Raw genomic sequence first — 19,482 nt, forward strand, 5'->3', positions numbered from 1 at the left:
CCCAACTCTACCCCAAGCTCTGGTGTTGGGGGTGCACCAGGACGGTGGGGACAGGAGGAGGCCAGGGGGCTGGGCAGTCACAACGGCCCCTCAGGGTTGGGGTCCTGAGGCTGACATGTGGGTCTGGGCAGCAGGGTCATTGTGGAGCTGGCAGAGATGCAGTGGGCTCTGGATGAGCGAGGTCTCAGACGCTGGCTGTGAAGCCAGCCCCTGGGGTCCCCGCATTCGGTGCCTCTGAGATCCAAGGAGAGAGGAAGCACTTTGGTTCCTATCATGACCCTCATCAGATCTCTACCGCCAGGAAGCGGGCCCTGAGGCGGCCACTGCAGAAAGGCTCTGATCCACTCAGAAAGAAACAATCGGCAGAAACAAAGGCAGCAGGAAAGAGAGGCATTTCCCAAACTCGGCCTCCTTTCGTTTCCTCTACAGCACCACCTACTTAGTCCAGGCGCCAGTGGTAAATAAGGTGATTGCACACAGGCTGCTGCCAGGGCTTTCTACCCTGCTCTCCAGCCTGCTCTGGCCGTCCTCAGCCTCCCTCACACACACACATGCACATACACAATCATATACACTCACATGCACTCACAGTCATACACTCACACAAACACACTCACACAATTGCACAATTGCACACATGCACTCACATAATCGCACATGCACACACATAATCACACATATGTACACATGTGCATACATGCATTCATACAAATGATCATACATGCACACAATCACACACTTGCACACACTCATCTGTTTGGTGCCGCCCCCACATCTCTACAGGACCAAATCCAGCTCTTCCCCAAGGGCAGTAACACGGCTGCCCTCCCAGGGGAGCCTCCCTGGCACTCTACCCAGAATGGACTTTTCTCTCCCAACTAATAGCTGGAGCACTTTGGGCCATTTGTGTGGTAATAGCACGTGTGACTCTATATTATAATCACGTGCCTACGCCTCATTTTCCTCTCCTAGATCACAACCATGATTTGAGTAGAGACAGTATTTTATATATTATTATAGCCCATGCCCAGCGGCCGTTGTCACTGGGCCTTGTGCATGAGAGGCGGCCAGTAAGTATCTGTCAAAAGGAGTAATATGATGAGAAAGATGGCAAGAGAAAGCCAGAGGAGAAAGGAGAAATAGAAGAAAGGGAAAAGGAAAGAAAGACAGATGTCGAGGGTCTTGTTCAAAAGGGAGTTAGAGAAAGGCTTGGAGGAATTAGAGGATTGGAGGAAAAGGGAAGAGACTCAGACCTGGGGAGGGGAGTGAGGTGATGAAAGGCAGAGGCAGGAAAGATGCAAGGAGGACCGGCAGCGATCTGAGATGAAGGATGTGGGTCAGTGCCAAGTCCGAGGTGTATGGAGAGCTGGACCATGTGCTATCCTCATCCACGTCCCTGGTCTCACTGAGTCGGCTGTGGCTAGCATGGGCCTTCCAAGGAAGGAGCGACCCAGCTCCCGAGAGACTTTCCAGTGGAGGAGGGAGCCTTGAGATTCGGGCACAGGAGCCAGTACAGAGAGGAGAGAGAAAACAATTGTATGCGTGCATGCATGTGTGTGCACGCATGTGAGTGCGCGAGCGTGTGTGTACACATTCGTCATGGTTCGATCTTAATCCCCCAACCCCGAACTAGCCATTGAGTGCCAGCCTGGCCTGGAGGGGTGTCTCACTCTGGAACATGATCCTGGGGATCAACATCCCTGCAGCCTGCCAGCTTTGTTGCAAACTGCTGGCTCATGGTTTTCCCCGCATGCTAATCACTCAGCCTTGTGTTGCAAAGTAGATGTTCTTTAATCCAAATGTGTCCCCCTCACCACCTCCTCGATATCATACTGTGCCCCCATCCAGCTCTGTGGGGTCAGGGCATGTTCCCTGCTTGGCAAGTTTTCTCTTTGGGGCTGCAACAGGGATGAGGAGTGAGGGAGGCTGCTACTACCCAGCTGCAGAACTAAAAGTTTCAGGGACTCTCTCCTCGTCCCTGGGAAGCCATCCTCCACTGCCTGTGCCTGACATCAGGTGTCCAGGCTCCTCAGAGCCCAGGCTTCTTACAGGGGCAGCATCCTCAGCAGGAAGGCTCATATTAGACTCTGACCCAGGGTTCTCCTGTCTTAGATGACACAAGCCACACCATCCACTGGAGAGAACCTAACTCCCACCTTGCCCAGGTATTAATTTGACCTGAAATCCATCCCTCTGTCTCCATGGAGATTTAAACCTCAGCTCTATGCCAGGGCAAACCCGGCTGAGCCATGGTTCTCATTCAGTCGCCAAGCATTTGCAGGGCACTTACTGTACACACCAAACTAGGCCAGTAAGAGGGACTATGGGTCACATCTGAAGAGCTAGCCTGTGTGAGCCATGGAAGGCTCAGGGTGAAGGGAGTACTGGGGAAGGGCAGGAAAGGAGCTGCCAAAGAGGAGCTGCAGGACAGGGTCTGAGTTGAGCAAACCACGTGTGTGGCCTGAGGTTGCCCAGTCACCACTCAGCATCCTTCTTCCTCCCCCCGGGAGAGCACAGGCCCAACCTGCACACCCTCATAGCCAGTGGGTTAGACAGGCAGCAGGAAGGTTTGGCCCACTGTGATTGGAGATATTGGAGATTCACTGGACTTGGGAGAACTTCTTAGAGGAGGAAGTATTTCAGGCCTTTTGAGGGGGGAGGAGTGGGGGTCAGTAGGCTCTCTGGGATCTCTGAAGGTGAGTGTTCCCAGCTAGAGAGAAGTCTGGGAGAAGGTAAGGAACAGAGATCACTTTTTAGAATCCCTGGTGAGAAGGAGCAGCCGTTCATGCATCAGGCATCTATTCAGACACCTACTGAACCAGCTGAGTTCCAACGATAGAAAAAGGGCTGCAAGAAGCTAATAATGATGTCTACTTGTCGGAAGTGAAAATGGGGTCCTTTCACAGAGCCCTGAGACCAGCGTTTCTGGGGACCCAGGCATGAGAGGTTGAGGTGTTGTGGAGAGATTTATTGGGATGGAAATGGAAAGTTGCCCCGCGTGACTCATCTCTGTCTGTCCCGCTGAGGAAAAAGTCCAGCCTCGTCTTCATCAAGCCCAGAAGAAAGGCCACAGCCCAAAATTCTGTGCCATCGGTTCAGCCCATGTCAAGGCTTAGTTCGGTTCAGTCTTTGGTCCCTTCCAGCTGCCTTAGTCTCTTTTTCCGGCTGCGCTCAGATAGGCGCTGCGTTGCTATACCCAGGCTCTCGCCTGGAACCTGTGCTTGGAGTCTGCACAGTGGCCACAGGCAGCTGCTAGGGCTGCATGGCTGCTATGGAGAGAGAAAGTAGGAACAAATGGGGTGAAAGCCTGTTACGGGAGTGAGGGGGGTGGGGGTGGGGAGAGGGTTGTTAAGCTTGGATTACATTATCTCAGGCTAGGAAAGGACTAGGCATCCTTTCAAACCAATCAACTTCCCAATTTTTCAGGGGCTTCTGATGGGTCCTCCCCCCATAACTAATTCATTTCCTAGATCTTCTGGGGATTTTTGCTCCTTAGCCAATCTGTTCCTTTTCCCAGGCTAGGCTCCTCCCCTTTATAGTCCCATCTTGGCCTCTACTGCACATGCCTTAAGGTAGAAGGACCTCCTCTCGGGCCATCTTCGCTTCATTGGGCTTGCACCCGACAGAGCAATTTCCCCTCCTCCTTCCCCCAAAATCCAGTACCTGACTGGCAGTTCCCCTGGGGCAGACTCTTCCTGCTGGTTAGGGGATTGCTCTGGGATTACCCAAAGCTTAAGCCCCAAGGGCAGAGGAGTGTGAATGAGCCTGTGAATGCTGTAGCTTCCTCATGAAGCAGGCCCAATATTTGATTCCGCTCCCTCGTTTATTAGGCTCAAAGTCTGATTCTCTTTGCTCCCGTTCTTTATTAATATCTAGCCACCTACACTAGCACAATTACCAAAGACTTCAAAGGTAGAGGAGAGTGTAGGCAATGGGGTAAAGTTTGGAGACATGATGGAGACACATTAATTGAGTATCCAGCCACCTCTTGTGTTGCTCAAAGAAGACGTGGCAGAGAAAGGGGAGAACGTCAACCATTACCTGTGTACCAGGTGCTCTACATGTACCATCTCCTCTATTCCTCACACACAGGCTACAAGGTGCACATTATTTTCTCCATGTTGCACCCAAGGAAAGGGAAGTTAGGACACTGGCTCAAGGTCACACAGCTAATAAGCAGCAGAGTGTGGGATGGGTCACTCCAGGTCGATGTTCTGCTTATAATAAATCCTTTTACTTTTTTGTGGCACACAGGAAGGAGCACCAAGGTCCTGGGGCCTGCATAGGGAGGCGCCACCCTGCTTAGCTGTAGCTCCGGGATTTAGAGACTAGAGGGGGAAGAACCCAATTAGGAAGCAAGAATTTGGATTTGCTAATCTATTGAAAATAGGGAGAAGAGAGGTACAAAGTGAACAGAATACTGAGATTCTGGGCTTGGTCAACCAGATGCACTCCAGCTGTGTGAGCCCCTAAGAAAACGGGGGCCTAATCAGTGCTTCCCTCCTTGGGGAAGGTGGACTTGTCTATTGCCCTACACAAGGAGTTTGCATTTGCAAGATTAGCAGGAGGCCAGGGGGGTGGGGCAGTCACCTCAGCCAGGCCCTGAAGTTCTGCCCAGTGGCCAAGCACCCTAAGGGTGGGACCAGCGAGTCTTCCCGGTGGGAGCGGGTAGGAGAAGGTGCCCTATCTGCAAGATCACCACTGAGATGAAAAGGGGGCACCCCAAAACCAAAGTGACAGGAAATTGAGTTCTGGGAGTTACCTTGCCTAAATCCTGCCTCAGGCGTTAAAGCTATCCCTCCTGCCAGTTCCTACCCCAGCCCTCCAGCTCAGGGGGCCAGGACCAGGAAGGCGGCCCTCCCGCCAGTCCAGTGAAACCTGAGCAGGCCTCCTTCTGCGAAGGAATGTTCCTTAAGAGCTGCAGCTGTTCCATGTCCCCACAGGCCAGAGTGCCTTTCCTTGAGACGAAAGCCCCCACAGCAGTGGAATAAGAACAGGATTAGGTGGCTGTTTACATGTGATTGGCTTCCCTGAGTTTGGGAACGCAGCTTTTTTGGGCTTAAGACAGGACGTTGGCGCTGCCAGAATGAAGGGACACTGCCAGGAACGGGTGTTTGAGGACAGTGGCAACCTTCCCACCCACTAAGGCACACACTCATCCTATCTCAGGCCAAAGCCCAGGCATGCCACATATTCATTGAGCATCTACCATGTGCCCAACACTTTGCTAGGCAGTTTGGGGGAATTCAAAGATAGACCCCGCTTTCCCTCAAAAAACCTGCAACAAGAACACCCACAAAAAAACCTGCAACCAAACTAGGGAAATAAGACACATGTGTAAGAAAAAAGCACTGTGCCATCCATCCAGTGCAGCGGTCACCAACCTTTCAGGCCTCACGGACTACCGGTTGGCAGCCGCTGGTCCAGTGCATCTGGCCACAGGAAGCATTAGAGTCAGAGGCTGGACCGTGGGAAGAGCTTTCCACAGATGCGGGGCTCTCAGAACCATCTCCCCCATCCCAACCCTGGCAAGTCAGACTCGCGCCCTCCTGGAGTCCTGGGAGTCTTTGGGGGGCCTCTCTGAGCTGGTGGATCAGCAGAGACGCCTAGTGGCCGATGTGTGGATGGCAGACAGCTGGGGCCCCTATCCCCTCAACCCACCCACACAAATCTTAGGGAATGGCCTTGGTTTTCCTAGTCTTCAGAGGGAGGGACTTTTGCAAGTCATCCAGTTTATCCCCCTTTTTGCAGGCATCCAGGTAAGATAAACATTCTAGCCTTTCAAATAACTCGGAAGGAAAGCTGTCCTATCAGTTATTGCCTTCACTCCTCGTTTCTTCCTCCCATCACGGTTTATTCCCGGAGTGTCTTCCTTCAGTCAGTGGAAGCTGAGTCTTCCCAGGCAGCATAAGCTCTTTCTTTATGAACTGTGAGGATCGGTGGCCGGCGGGTCGGACTGCAGGCTGCAGCGTCAGGGTTCATAGTCACTGTGCACTCCCCGCCCCCACTCCCCTCAGCTTCTTGAGGCAATCACAGAGCCTTCACTCTTTCTTCGTAAGGTCTTTCTTTTAAACAAGTCATCTTTTTGTTGCTGTTGTTCCAAAAATTAGACTTGGAATAAAACTCACCTGGTGACCGCTGTGATCCAGCAAGAGTGACTGATGGCCCCAGGGAGCGAGGGCCCTGCAGCTGGTCATGGCCGAGTCCAGGGGGCTGCAAGCTTTCTGCTGGGTGGTGATTGTTGTTGTTTTTAAATATCTTTATTGACTTCAGAGAGGAAGGCAGAGGGAGAGAGAGATAGAAGCATCAATGATAGAATTATTCATGGGCTGCCTCCTGCCAGCCCCCTACCTCCCACTGGGGATTGAGCCCCCAACCTGGCCATGTGCCCTGACCTAGAATTGAACTCTGACCTTCTGGTTCATAGGTCGATGCTCAACCACTGAGCTACACTGGCTGGGCTCTCTGCCGTTTTGAAGCTTCTCCCTACTGCTCTGCCCCTCCCGAGGGCTCTGGGCCTCTGTGTGTCTCAGGGGTACCGCACAGTAGGAGCAGGAGGCCAGGCTTACGGGAGGCCTGGGAAGGCTCCTTCCCTCTGATTCCTGAGCCAAAACCGTGCCCTCTGAGACATCACTCCGGAAAACTATGAAAGGGTTCAGCTTTTTGGCCTTATTTCCTTCCAGAAAATAAACCTTACCTACTAGGAAGTAAGAGGCCACGAACTCCCCAGTCCGATGGAGTGGCCCCACCACAGAAGGTGGGAAAGTACCCAGGATTCCCAGGCTTCCAGCAGCTTCTCACAAGTGGGAACATGTAGCCATGTTCCTGGGGGGACAAGACAAAGAGCCCTTGGGCTGGATAACCAGCTTCAGCCCCTGGTTCTGGACACTTGGAGCAGAGATGTGAGACGAGCTGGAAGTGCCCCTCGCCTCGCTAGGGGAGCTCAGGAGCTGGGGGGGAAACCGCTCTGTGCGGGTCTAGACAGAGCAGCCTCGCCTGGGTTGGAGTCTGATGATCCCCAAGAGGAGGCTGTGGAGAAGCTAATAATACTGTGTGCTTAGCCAACAGTTTCTCCCCAAAGGGCTCCCACAGCTGCCATAGCAGCTCCCTCCTCAGAAAGACCTATAGACTGTTCCCAGAGACTCGGAGTGCTGTCGTCTCCATAGAGACAGATTCAACCTGAAATAGCTGCGAAGTCAAGTCCCAAAGCTGGTCGGGGCTACAGCGCCGCCTTCAGGGGTGCACCTGGGGCCCAGGACCGTCCTAAGCAGGGAGGGGGAATGAGGGCATGCAGCAAGGACGGACGCCATGGCAGGTGTGCACCCAGATGAATCTCTGCTATTGCAAGCAGCCCTGGGACTCCTGGGACAGGTGTCAGTCATGGCTGTGCCACTCCCTAGCTGAGTGACTTCAGCCAAAAGAAGTGGGAAATGATTTATTGGGTGCCTAAATGTGCCCATCACTGCGCACGTGGGAGCCTGGCTGTCTGGCCGCAAAGCACAGCTCTCTGTGGGAGCTTCAGGGCTACACTCAGAGCCGGGGGACCTGGGTTCGAGGCACAGCAGCTTGACTAGGAAATAACTCCCACTCTCTGGACCTCAATTCCTATTCAGGCAAATGTGAAAATCTCTCCCCTGCTGACCACATGAGGAGTGGTGAGATGGAAGTGAAATAGCATGTGAAAGAATGTTCTCTAATATTCATGTGTATGATAAATGAGGAGTTTCCAGACCCATCTGATCTTTGGGATCACCTGAGGGAGGTTAGTAAAAGTGCAGATTGCTGAGGCTCTGATTCAATGGCCCTGAGAATCTATGTCTTTAAAAACATTCCAGTCCTGTCTGGTGTGGCTCAGTTGGTTGGGTGTTATCTCATGTATCGGAAGGTTGCTAGTTTGATTTCTGGTCAGGGCACATGCCTGGGTTGTGGGCTCTCTCCCCTGTAGGGGGCATGCAGGAGGCAGCCAATCAATGATTTGCCCTCCCATCAATGTTTCTTTCTCTCTCCCTCTCCCCTTCCCTTTCCTTTCCTCTCTCTTTAAAAACCAATTTTAAGATCTTTAAAAGAAACACACACACACACCCTAGAGTTCAGGCAGGTTTGTAAATCAGCTCATATTTACACATGTAAGGGGTGACTATCATTTTCCAGGACCTCGAGGATGCCAAGATTTTGCTTCTTTTTTTTTGCCCAGTTAAGATGCAGCTAGCCTGGCCCTACCCTAGGTCTCCACCCCTGACGTTCTCCATTCCATTCCTTTGCTGATAGAACTTGGCTACCTCCCAGCACAGACCCAGAGCAGGAGGAAAGGGTAGGAAAGAAAAGGGTCTGCTCCAATACATACATTGCCCTTAGTTACCCAAACAGGGTAAGCTGGCATGGAGGCAGGCCAAGCCACAAGGCTGAGAACCAGCCAGAGTTTGAATAAGCAGGTGAAGTATTTGCTGATGGTAATGGCTCACTCTTTGGCCTCTGGCTAGTAAAATGTGTGTTGGTTGAATCCCAAGGCACACCTCTTGTATTCATTTTACTGATTTTGTGTCTTTCTAACATAGTTGGATAGTTGGGGTGGAGTGGGGGGGGGGGGAATCCAGGACAACTTTTATGTTTGAAATCCCCCAATATCCTTACCCAATGAGGAACACCATGGCGTAGATGAAACCAAACAAGAGATCATTGAAAAGTCATCATGAGGTTTAGGGCGAGTGCAGGGAGGGACCTCCTTCCCTATTAAACTCACCTTCCAAGTTTGCTTCAGCTTCAAATACCATCATTCTGTCCACATCCTGGGAGAATGGTTGGCTGGGGTGATGGATGAGAGGAGCTGAACCTTGAAGCAGACACATAGGTGAGACTCGGGCTTTCAGGGTTATTGGATGTCAGCACTGGGCAGACATGTTCTGTAAAACGGGGGGACTGAGCCCTCAGAAGGGCCCTGACTTGCCAGTTCCCAGACCCATTGTCTTTGCCCTGGTGCCCACGCTGCCTTTGTGCTCTGGGTGTGGGTTATCGGTAATAACTATGTATTGAATAACTACTTCCTGAACCCCTGTGACTCACGGAGCACCTTGAAGCTGGGACCTTGGACGAGGCACTTGAGTGTCTGAGCCCTAGCTCCTTATTTGTGCCTCAGGAAGTTGGAATATGTGGCTTTTTAAAAAAATCTTTATTGCTGACCCTCTTTTCCCCTCCCCCCATTGCCCTCCTCCACCCGGTCCCCCCCCCCCCACCCAAGGCCATCGCCATCCTATTATGCCTATAAGATCTTTGCTTAATCTCTTCCCATCCCCCCGCCCCCCTTTCCTCTGAGAATCATCAGTCTGTTCCATTTCCATGCCTCTGATTCTATTTTATTCACCAGTTTATTCTGTTCATTCGATTTCTTATTCATTTATTTTGATTTTTAGATTCAATTGTTGATAGGTATGTATTTGTTGCCATTTGGTTCATATTTTTTATCTTTTTCTTTTTCTTATTCTTCCCCTTCTTAAAGAATACCCTTCAACATTTCATATAATACTGGTTTGGTGGTGATGAACTCCTTTAGCTTTTTCTTGTCTGTGAAGCTTTTTATCTGACCTTCAGTTCTAAATGATAGCTTTTCTGGGTAGAGTAATCTTGGTTGTAGGTTCTTGTTATTCATCACTTTTAATATTTCTTGCCACTCTTCTGGCCTGCATAGTTTCTGTTGAGAAATCAGATGACAGTCATATGGGCACTCTCTTGTAGGTAACTAACTGCTTTTTTCTTGCTGCTTTTAAGATTCTCTCTTTGTCTTTAGCCCTTGGCATTTTAATTATGATGTGTCTTACTGTGGTCCTCTTTGGTTTTGGATATAGGTTTTCAATATCTTGCTCTCTCTTCTTCTGGCACCCTATAATTCGGATGTTGGTATGCTTGAAGTTGTCCCAGAGGCTCCTTACACTACCTTCATATTTTTGGATTCTTTTTTCTTTTTGCTCTTCTGATTGGGTGTTTTTTGTTTCCTCATATTTCAAATCGTTGATTCGATTTTTAGAATCCTCTACTCTACTGTTGAATCCCTCTATGTTATTCTTTATTTCAGTCAGTGTATGCTTAATTTCTGACTGGTCCTTTTCCATTTTTTTGGAGGTTTCTAGAAGATTCTTGAGTAACCTTATAACCATGGTTTTGAACTCTATATCCAGTAGTTTGCTTTCTTCCATTTCTTTCATTTGTGACATGTTTCTTTGTCTCCGCATTTTGACTGCTTCTCTGTGTTTGTTTCTATGTATTGGGTAGAGCTGCTATGTCTCCTTGAGTTGGTAGAGTGGCCTTGTGTAGTAGGTGTCCTATAGGGCCCAGTGACTCAGCCTCCCCAGTCACCTGAGGTGGACACTCCAGGTGCACCCCTTTGTGGGCTGTGAGCATGGTTTTGTTGTAGTTGAGTCTTGATTGCTGTTGGTGTCACTGGGGGGAATTGACCTCCAGGCCAATTGGCTGTGGGGACCAGCAGCAACTACAGTGGGAGAACTGCTGTGCAAGAGACACCCCTATGGATCAGGACTTGCTTTGATGAGGCTTTGGTACTCACTGAATCTGCCCCTGAGGTGTCGCTTGTGGATGTGTAGAGTTGTAATCTGGTATGATCTGACACTGACCACTGAGTACACTGGCTCTTGGGTCTCCAGGGAGGTGCAAAGTCAGCCACTGCCTGGGGCCACCCAGCAGGAGCTACAGAGAGATCTGCAAATTCCTTCTCTTTGTATCAGGTTTGGAAGTGCCTAGATGAGGCCCAGCTGTGAAGCAAGGTAGGCTGGGGCTGGTGCTGGGTCTTAGGCCTTTTATTGATACAATTGGGGCTCCCTGACCCAGCTGCAACTTGTTTTGAGAGATTTTAGCCTGAGCAGGGACAGGCCATTTATATGCAAAAGCTGCTGCTCACAGCTTGGGTGGGGTTATAAATTGGATGGGGTGGGGTCTCTGGAAATCACCAGGGCGGAGCAAACAGAAATGGCTGCCAGTCAGCTCTACAACCAGGGAGGTCCCAGCATAGGAACAATGATCCCTGCGAGCACCTCTGTCTGGGAGTAAGCTGCCCCCCAGTTCCTGCCCAGATGCCAGGCAATCCAGTTCCTCCTAGTATGTATGTGTCTGTGTCCCCCAAAGCCTCACCCTGGTGCCACCTTTTAAGAGGAACAGCTGGATCTCCAGCAGCCTCTGTGTCACTGAGCCCCAATCCGCACTGGTTTTTACAGCCCGTAATTCTTACTGCCTGTAGGGACTTCTTTTCTCAGCTCTGGGACCCTGGGCTGGGGGTCTGGTGTGGGGCTGGGCCCCCTTGCTCCTCCAGCCTCAGAGACGATCTCCCTCCTGATTAAAAAAGCAGCACACGTGGGTGCCGGACCAGCCTGTTCCGCATCTCCACACCTCCTACCGGTCTCAGCGTGCTTTCTTCTTGCCTTCTCTAGTTGTAGGACTTCCATTCAGCCAGCTTTCCAGTGGTTCTGGATGATGGTTGTTCTGTATTTTAGTTGTAATTTTGATGTGGTTGTGGGAGGCGGTGAGTACAGGCGTTTACCTACACCGCCATCTTCCATGTCCGTCGGAATATGTGGCTTTTAAGGGCCCTTCCAGTTTCTAAGCTTCGGCAAGTCAGACTCGGTGTTAGACTTGAACTGCATCCGAGGGAAGGCCAAGAGTTCTGCTCAAACCGTACACCTCCCTGGCTGGGAGGTGCTCACAGAGTCCCAGAAAGGGGAAGGTCGGGCAAGAGCTGCCCTCCCCTCCAAGGTCACAGCAGAGGTGAGCCAAGAATAGCAGCAAGGCCTCCAACAGAGGCCCTGCCAAGCCTGGTGGGTGGGGGAGGTGGAGTGACTCCAGTTCCCCAAGTGCTGCTCCTCTGGGCCTGGCACGCAGGGTGGACACGCAGCTCTGAAGGAGATGCCAGGGGGTAGGGGGCTCATGGGCTGACCCGTGAGATGCATACATCAGTGCTGACCACCCCTTCCTGAGAGGCTCTGGATTTCCTGGTGCCAGGGTCTGGGAAGCAACCCCTGGGCCTTCCATACTCCTCCTGGGTCTGTTGCTGCAGGCAGTTACTGGCTAAGGTTTCCTCCAAACACGCGTCTCTCCCCCTCCACACTCTACCAGCGGTTCTCAACCTGTGGGTCTCAAACAATGAAAATACATCCTGAATATCAGATATTTATACTACGATTCATAACAGTAGCAAAATTACAGTTATGAAGTAGCAATGAAAATAATTTTATGGTTGGGGGTCACCACAACAGGAGGAACTCTATTAAAGGGTCGCGGCATTAGGAAGGTTGAGAAACGCTGCCAGACTGTCCCTGGAGGCTGGAAGCCCAAGCTTCTGTCAGTCCTAAAACAAAAGCTGGGAAGCTGGGGTCTTTTTTTCTCCCCAGTTTGGTCTTTTTTTTTCTTAAGGGTTTACCTGAGTCCTTGCAGCACATGCCTTAGGAATCTAGCTGTGAGCAGGGAATCCAGCTGCTGGCAGCCGGTGGGCATCTGATTCTGTAACCGGACATTCAAGGGGTCTGGGCTGCCTGTCACTACTTGAACCAATTAAGCAGAGGCGGGGTTGAATCATATATGAGCGTTTATTCCAATACTGCCGGCAGCATGGGAGAGCAGCAGGTCATCCACAGAAATCTGCTCTGCAGCCCCATAAGCCAGCTGCTTATATTGGGTAGAAGGACAAAGATTACAGGTTACAGGCATGGGAAAGTAGGCACGGGAGAATCATGCAGGCTGGGGGTGGGGGTGGGGGAGGTGGCAGAGGCAGGCACGTCTCCCCAGGACCAGATTACAGGCAATAGGGGCTGGGGTTGTAAAGAGCAGGTGCCTCCAGGACTCGACTGTTTCAGCCACGAAGTTGTAAATCTTTCCATAGCAACAGGCAGTTCTTGGGACAGGAGGATGGACTGCATTCCGATGTTAGCTCCCCTCTCCCAGGGCATATAACTCCCAGCCAGGTTAGAATGTGCTTTCTCTAGTCAGAACAGAACCATCATGGTTAACAGAGCATGATTAATATTTCTTACTTTATTTCTTATAACTAATAGCTAGTCCCCAATATTACATTTCTGCCCCTAACAATTCAAGCCCTGTTTTCAGATGAGGAGCTGTGGTCAGAGGAGCTGAGAGACCGGGGCAGGTCTTCATGGCTCCTTCCGGCCCACCTCGTTTGCTGCCTGTCTCACCTTCTCCAAATAAAGCCTGGCGACCCCACCTCTCACACACCCAACTTCTTCCTCACAAACTCCCCCAGAGCACGGCCACCAGGCAGGGAGGGCTCGCTGCCCCTGTGCAGCCTGCAGCCCAGTCTCCTTCCCCTTCGGCTGCAGTCCTTCAAGAAGTCCGAGCACTTCCTTGCTCAGCTGGTAAATGGCAATGAGGGGAGCAGGGAGCCAGAAAAAAAATGCTCTTTTTAGCTGCTTTGCCTCCTGCAGAAGCGAACTGCCAGAATCATCCACTGGGAACATGGGGCTGGCAGGGTGACGACGTGGGGGAAAGGGACCCTGCTTGCAGTGGGAGTCTGTGGGGCTGAGGAAGAGGAAGGAATCCATGAAATGTGCATACGGTTGAGGCTCCTAAGAGATGCCCTTAGGAGATGGGTAGTGAAGGGGCTAGGGTGGCTATTTTTTATTATTATCTAACAAGTAGCTCCTAGCAGCCAGGCACTGAACTGGGTGCTAAGGATACAAAGATAAAAGTGCAGAGGCCGCTTTGTGTGTGGACTTGGTGTAGTAAGTGCTGGGATTTAGGTGCTCATGGAGGTGTGGGCGGGGGGCGGGCGTGTGGAGCCGACCCAGTGTAAAGGATGACTGGTGCCTCAAAGCTGCTTCCCACCCCCGCTGCACATTAGAGACACCTGGGAGCTTTTAAAACCCAAACCTGGGCCACACCCCTGAGCAAGTAGATCAGGCTCTCTGGGGCTGGAACCCAGGCATCAATGGTGGACACTCCAAAGGGAGGCCAAGTGGGGAATGCGAGTTCATGGTCATTTATGTCTTAGGTTTGCAGGGGAATGGGATGGCTAACTGGGTGACTGGTTGGTTGGTTGGTTGGTTGGTTGGTTTTTAATATTGAGCCTTCTTATTCACTCTTTCTAGAATCCTTGAGAATTACCTTTCCAATTTGGGTGTGGGTGGGAACAGGAAGGAGGGAGGAAGGGAGGCAGGAGGTGGAGGGGAGAGGAGGAATTGGGCTGTGGCATCTAAGCTCTTAGCAACATTGTCATGAACCACACCTCCCTTACTGCCAGGACCTCCTGCAGAATTCTCCCAATTCCATGTCCGGAGTCTCCAATAACCCCCAGGGGATTGTGGTCCCAGCCTCAGCGCTCCAGCAGAGCAGCATCGCCATGACAACTGTCAACTCACAAGTGGTGTCAGGTTGGTGCAGGGGACCGTGGGGACACCCCTGGGAAGAGAAAAGGTGGCCCCAAGGCGACTGCAGGGGTGAGGGGCAGGGCATTGCACAAGTGCCCCTGGAAATGGGAGAGGGGCCCCCCGCTGAGTTTCTTAGCTAGAGTTCTGTCATGTATAGATGGTTAGCACCAAGACTTCATTGTATGGTTTGGAACAAATTTGGGTCAAAGTCTCAAGAGTCCCTCAGAGACCAAGCAAGGCTATCGTCCTTTCCCCACCACGTGTCCCATCCTGCCCCTTTCCACAGGGGCTGAGTACCTCCAGAGCAGAAAGTGCCCCCATGACAGGGGACACAAAAACTGGTTGTCTCCTCAGGTGGAGCCTTATACCAGCCAGTTACCATGGTAACCTCCCAGGGTCAGGTGGTCACCCAAGCAATCCCCCAGGGAGCCATCCAGATCCAGAACACACAGGTGAGTGTGTGTCCCAGTGTGTGCACGTTTGCATGGGTGTGGGGGAGGGCAACCGAGGTCACTTACCATCTGGTAGGCACCTCACACAAGTTACTCATTTACTCCCCATTATCCTCCTAAGAGGTAACATCACCCCCACCTTCCAGTTAAGAAGCTGGGTGCTGGAGAGGTTTTACCAACTCCTGGGATTTTGCTGCCTCCCCCGTTGCATCAAAGGCTCCTGTTTCTGGTCTCCACTTGGAGCCGCCCTGGAGCTCAGTGAGCAGAGGGGCCCGGGGAGACCTCTCTGAGCCTCAGAGTTCTTATCCACCCAGCAAGGACACACAGTCCTACAACCTACAGGCTGCTGTGAGGGCTCACCATGGTAACAGACAGGAAGTCACTTGGCAAACTGTACACTCCTCCAGAAAGGCTAACTACTGGATGGTTTATGGTCTCCTCTGTCTCTTCTCTCCCCACTTCGCCACATCCCCTCTCCCTCCTTCTCCATTCTGTGAGGTGAAGGGAAAGGTGACCTCCCAGGGCCCTAGAGTGAATTGGGAAGGGGGCTGGCAGCAAGAGCCTGCCATCATCGCCATGGCAACAGGTCCCTAGCTGCCAGTCTGCCAGGCTGCTGATGCTGACTTTTTCTCCACGTGCCCTGAAGGTTAACCTTGACCTCACTTCCCTCCTGGACAATGAGGATAAGAAGTCCAAGAACAAGCGAGGAGTCTTGCCCAAGCACGCCACCAATATCATGCGTTCTTGGCTCTTCCAGCATCTCATGGTGAGTGTGCGTGCACTGACGGGTGTGTGGGTGCAGCGGCACCCCCAGGTCCACAGAGGGCGTGGCCTCAGAGAGAGGCTGTCTGATTGGATTTCATCTTCTAGACCCAGGTCAGAGGGAGGCTCCCGCGGGAACTCAAGCTGGGAGACTATCCCTAGTGCTTGCTGCTGCCTCAGAAAAAAGGCGACATCAGAGGGTGTGGGACAGACATATTCTGACTTAAGAACTGGGAGTGTTCGGAACTGTTTCGTGAACAGAGTGAGATTCTGTGGGGCCGGGACTGAGCTTCCTGGTCCAGAGCCCTCCTCCCAGGCAGCACGCTCACTCTGCCCTTCTCTTAAGGGGCAAATGTTCATTCTCTGCTCTTCTGGGTCCTGGAGTCCCCACCGCTGGGGAAGCTGAGGTGTCCCCCTCCTGCTCGGAGCCCCAGCTGAGGCACAGTGCAGGGGGCTGTGGTTGAGCCCATGGGCTCTGGAGGGGCACAGGCTGAAGTCCCGGCTTCCTCGCGTGTCCAGCTCAGCTCCGTGATACAGAGCAAAGGCTTTCATAAGCCTCATGGCCACTTTCGTGAAATGGAGACAGAGCCTTGGGTTAACTGTGTGTTTGTAAAGTGCCCACTGTGTGCACCGAGGTGGAGCTGTGTGCTTGCAGGGCTCATTGTAATAGCGGCTTCGGTTGACTGTCAGGAATTACTTCAATGACTTTAGCCCCGAACGCCATCCCAGAGCTGTAGATACAAAGACCAGTGACTGTCTGGGCTGAGTGTGAGAGAGTGTATGTCGGTGCGCGCGCGTGCGCGCACGTGTGTGTGTGTGTGGGTGTGAGTGTCTGTGTGGGTCCAGGGTGCAGAGGTGGAGTCTGTGAACATGGATGGGCTCCCAGCAGTCTGGAAGTGTGGCCTGCCAGGACATAGACACACAGATACAGGACAAACAGCAAAGTTGGGACTAGAATTATAGGCATAATTTGGCCTGTGAAGTGTGGGAAGAACCAGGAGTAAGGAAGCTCTTTCTCAATCAAATGGAATCAATCAATCCTTCCATCAAGGCACAGTTCTTCCTTGAAATGGGAGGGCCTCCAAAGCCATGAGCCTGGGCCTGGCTCTCCGATGCGGGGCCCCCAGGACCTGCCTCAGAAGGGGGTGTGCATCCCAGGGCCAAGAAAACTGCCCTGGGGGCTCACTGTGGGGCTGGAGCTTGGCATCTCCCCACACATCCCCTCCCCCTGCTCCAGGGACGTGGGGCCTCCAGTGCTGAGGGAATACAGTCTGAAAACACCCCCAGGGAACAAATAGAAACCTACTTTGGAGAGAAGGGGGTGGACAGCTGAGAATTAAGGTGAGAAGAGGTTGGAACAACTCCCAGGACCAGGGCCAGGGCCAGCCCAGGCCTCCCGGGAGCAGCCCTGACGGGAGCTGGAGCTCACGGCAATGGTGGGGCGCAAGGTCGGCCTGCCCTGGTGTCGCGCTGCCAGAGGCTGTCTGCAGCCTTGTGCTGTGGGAGGTAGGACTGCAGGGCCCAGGGTGTGGTAGAAGCTCATGGGCCAAACCTGAGCTCAGATCTAGGCCTCAGCTCTTGCTGTCACCTGGCCACACCCACCTCTGTGCAGATGATGATGAAGCAATGGAAGCATCGCTGAGCCCCTAGCCACTGTGGTGCTTAATGATGTCAGTTCCCCTTCTCTCCTTCCTCGCCTCCCATCCCCATGCATTTTGAAGACTGATGTGAACATACCTACAAACTCACTTCTGAGGGGGAGAAAAGGCATGTGTAGGAGGCAGAGGAGGCTGCAATGCAGATTTCCACGCACAGAGCCCATGCCTCCAGGCCAGCACCCCTCAGGGACTCCCATCACCCACTGTGGGCACCTCAGCCACCTGCCACTCCCTGTGTGCAGCTCATGAGACTGGGGGGCCATCTTCTGAGTCCCTCCTAGCTGGGCCTCCCCTCTGACCTCAGTCCATGTCCTACCTTCTCACCCCTCCCTGCTGAGCCTCCTCTTTAGCTCACGGTCTTTTCTTTCTATTTCTACCAGATGGGATAGCAGAGGAAGGTCAAGGTGGAAAGGGAGAGGGTGCTCTGCGCACAAAGCAGAAGGGAGGAGGAACCGGGGGCGGGGGGGGAGCTCCCCCAAAGGGACCTGGGACAGTGGGAGGACTTGTTGAAAAGCATGAGTAAGCTTTTTCTGCCCACACCCTCCCACACCCTGGACCCTCTCCAGCGCAGAGTGCACACAAGCGCAGGTGCTATTAATAAAGCACTTAACCCTGGCGAAGTCCTCCCCCGTTAATGCCTTCCTCGCAGCAGCCATCGGCAGAGGACAAGGGAGTGACCGCTGGGCCTTCTGGAGGAGGGGAGGAGTCCAGCCTGTGGGGACGGCCGAACACAGCTGGCCTCACAGGCCGAGGCTGGCCCACGGATCAGCCTGGCCACCCAGACGCAGGTGGGCCCACGCCCCAACAGCAGCTCAGGAGAGGGGCTATGAGGTGCTTGGTAATGGGGCACAGTGGAGAGAAGACGGGCTATGCAGCCAGGCAGACAGGGTGTGAACTGAGGCCTTCCCACTAGCTGTGCCGTCGCTCTGGGCCTATTTCTCTGAAAAAGGAAGATAATACCCTTTTCAATGGCTATGAAAGTTAAATGAGATAACATACATTTACGTGCCGTGCCTGACACATACTCACGCTTAAGAAACGATAGTTCCCTCTCAACTTGCTAGAACAGTGAACAAGTTTTTGAGACAAAGGCCCCACATTTTGCGAATCAATTCGAGTCAGGTGGCTGACCTGAGTCTGATCTGTAACACCTGCTGAGTTCACCATCTGGTGACCCTGAGAATAGACTAGATGGACTAATGCTGCTGCTTGCCTGTCCTGTATGGACGTGTGTCAGTCTCCGCGTCTTAGGTCTCTGACTGGGTAGTAAATGCTGCAGAACAGGGAGTGGACATTTCTCCTCTTCTGTGGCCCAAAGGCGCCGACTCCCACGGTGTCCTGCTCCCAGAAGGGCTTGGGGAGATCTAGGTTCTACACAGTCAGCTCGTTCTTTCTTCTCCGTGTGCAGGGGGCACTGTGCATTTGCAAGGGCGAGGATGTCCTGAAGCTGCCCCCAAGCACATCTGATCACTAAGTCTCTCTGTTTTCACTGTTGCTTTGGAGAACAACCCTGAGACGGGTTCTGGGAAGATACAGCTCTGTTTTAGGAAAGAGGGTAGAAAAGGTGCAGAAAGGGCAAAATATCAATATAGGGATGTTCTCATTCCAGTGCAGTGGGGGCCACAAATATGCCGCCTGGTTCACTGGAAATGCTGGTTAAAGAAAGAAACAACCACTGAAAAGACACATTTTTAGTTTAAAATATATACATTTCTTTATTTTAAAAGACACACATATATTTTGTATGGAACCAAGATCTTTTTCTAATGAAAATTTGTCATTTTACTTGCATGAACCTCTCCTGTAATATAACATCTATAAATTCCATCTTTATTTAAAATGGAATAAGAATTTTGACATTTGGGAAGTAGTCTAGCTGCCGGATCTTCCTAGATTTTTATTGTGTATTCCAGTTTCTGAACATCTGCCTCGCTGCACCTTACTGTGTGGTGTTTCTAATCGAATTTGAGTCATGAGTCTTTCCAGAGCACGCCATTTAGGGTGTTTTTTTTTTGTGTGTGTGTGTATATGTGTGTGTGTGGTGGTGTTTTTTCTTAGTAACAATAACTCTTTCTTTTTGCACTCATATTCCATTGATTTGCAGAATGGTTGATTACATTGCATGGTGACACTAGCACATGTAACGGGCACACACCAATTTCGTACAAACGCCGCTGACTTCCTGATAAGCAGACAAATTCGCCAATGAACATCCTGCAAAGTAGCCTGTGT

At 52.0% G+C, this 19,482-nt stretch overlaps 1 protein-coding gene and 1 long non-coding RNA gene across 6 annotated transcripts in view; one reads left to right on the top strand and one right to left on the bottom strand.

Moving 5' to 3' along the window:
• Positions 1–19,482, top strand: part of PKNOX2 (PBX/knotted 1 homeobox 2) — a 283,014-nt gene that overhangs the window by 249,149 nt on the left and 14,383 nt on the right. For 3 of the 5 annotated variants that reach the window (XM_070399663.1, XM_070399662.1, XM_070399664.1), the window contains exons 7-9: positions 14,252–14,381; positions 14,733–14,830; positions 15,477–15,596. The exons of 1 other annotated variant lie outside the window; for it this stretch is intronic. In XM_070399663.1, coding sequence (XP_070255764.1) covers positions 14,252–14,381; positions 14,733–14,830; positions 15,477–15,596 — 348 coding nt within the window. The remainder of the gene's footprint in view (positions 1–14,251; positions 14,382–14,732; positions 14,831–15,476; positions 15,597–19,482) is intronic. One more of the 5 variants, XM_070399665.1, reaches the window with a different exon arrangement.
• LOC138997797 (uncharacterized) overlaps positions 1–19,482 on the bottom strand; it is a 56,849-nt gene that overhangs the window by 11,740 nt on the left and 25,627 nt on the right. The window contains exons 2-3 of the long non-coding RNA XR_011469023.1: positions 8,741–8,830; positions 6,129–6,267 (exon numbers count right to left, since the gene is read on the bottom strand). This is a non-coding gene — a long non-coding RNA (uncharacterized lncRNA). The remainder of the gene's footprint in view (positions 1–6,128; positions 6,268–8,740; positions 8,831–19,482) is intronic.

This window comes from Myotis yumanensis, unplaced genomic scaffold, assembly GCF_028538775.1.
Source record: "Myotis yumanensis isolate MYYU_CA2020_CCGP unplaced genomic scaffold, mMyoYum1.0.hap1 SCAF_19, whole genome shotgun sequence".
Taxonomy (NCBI): domain Eukaryota; kingdom Metazoa; phylum Chordata; class Mammalia; order Chiroptera; family Vespertilionidae; genus Myotis; species Myotis yumanensis.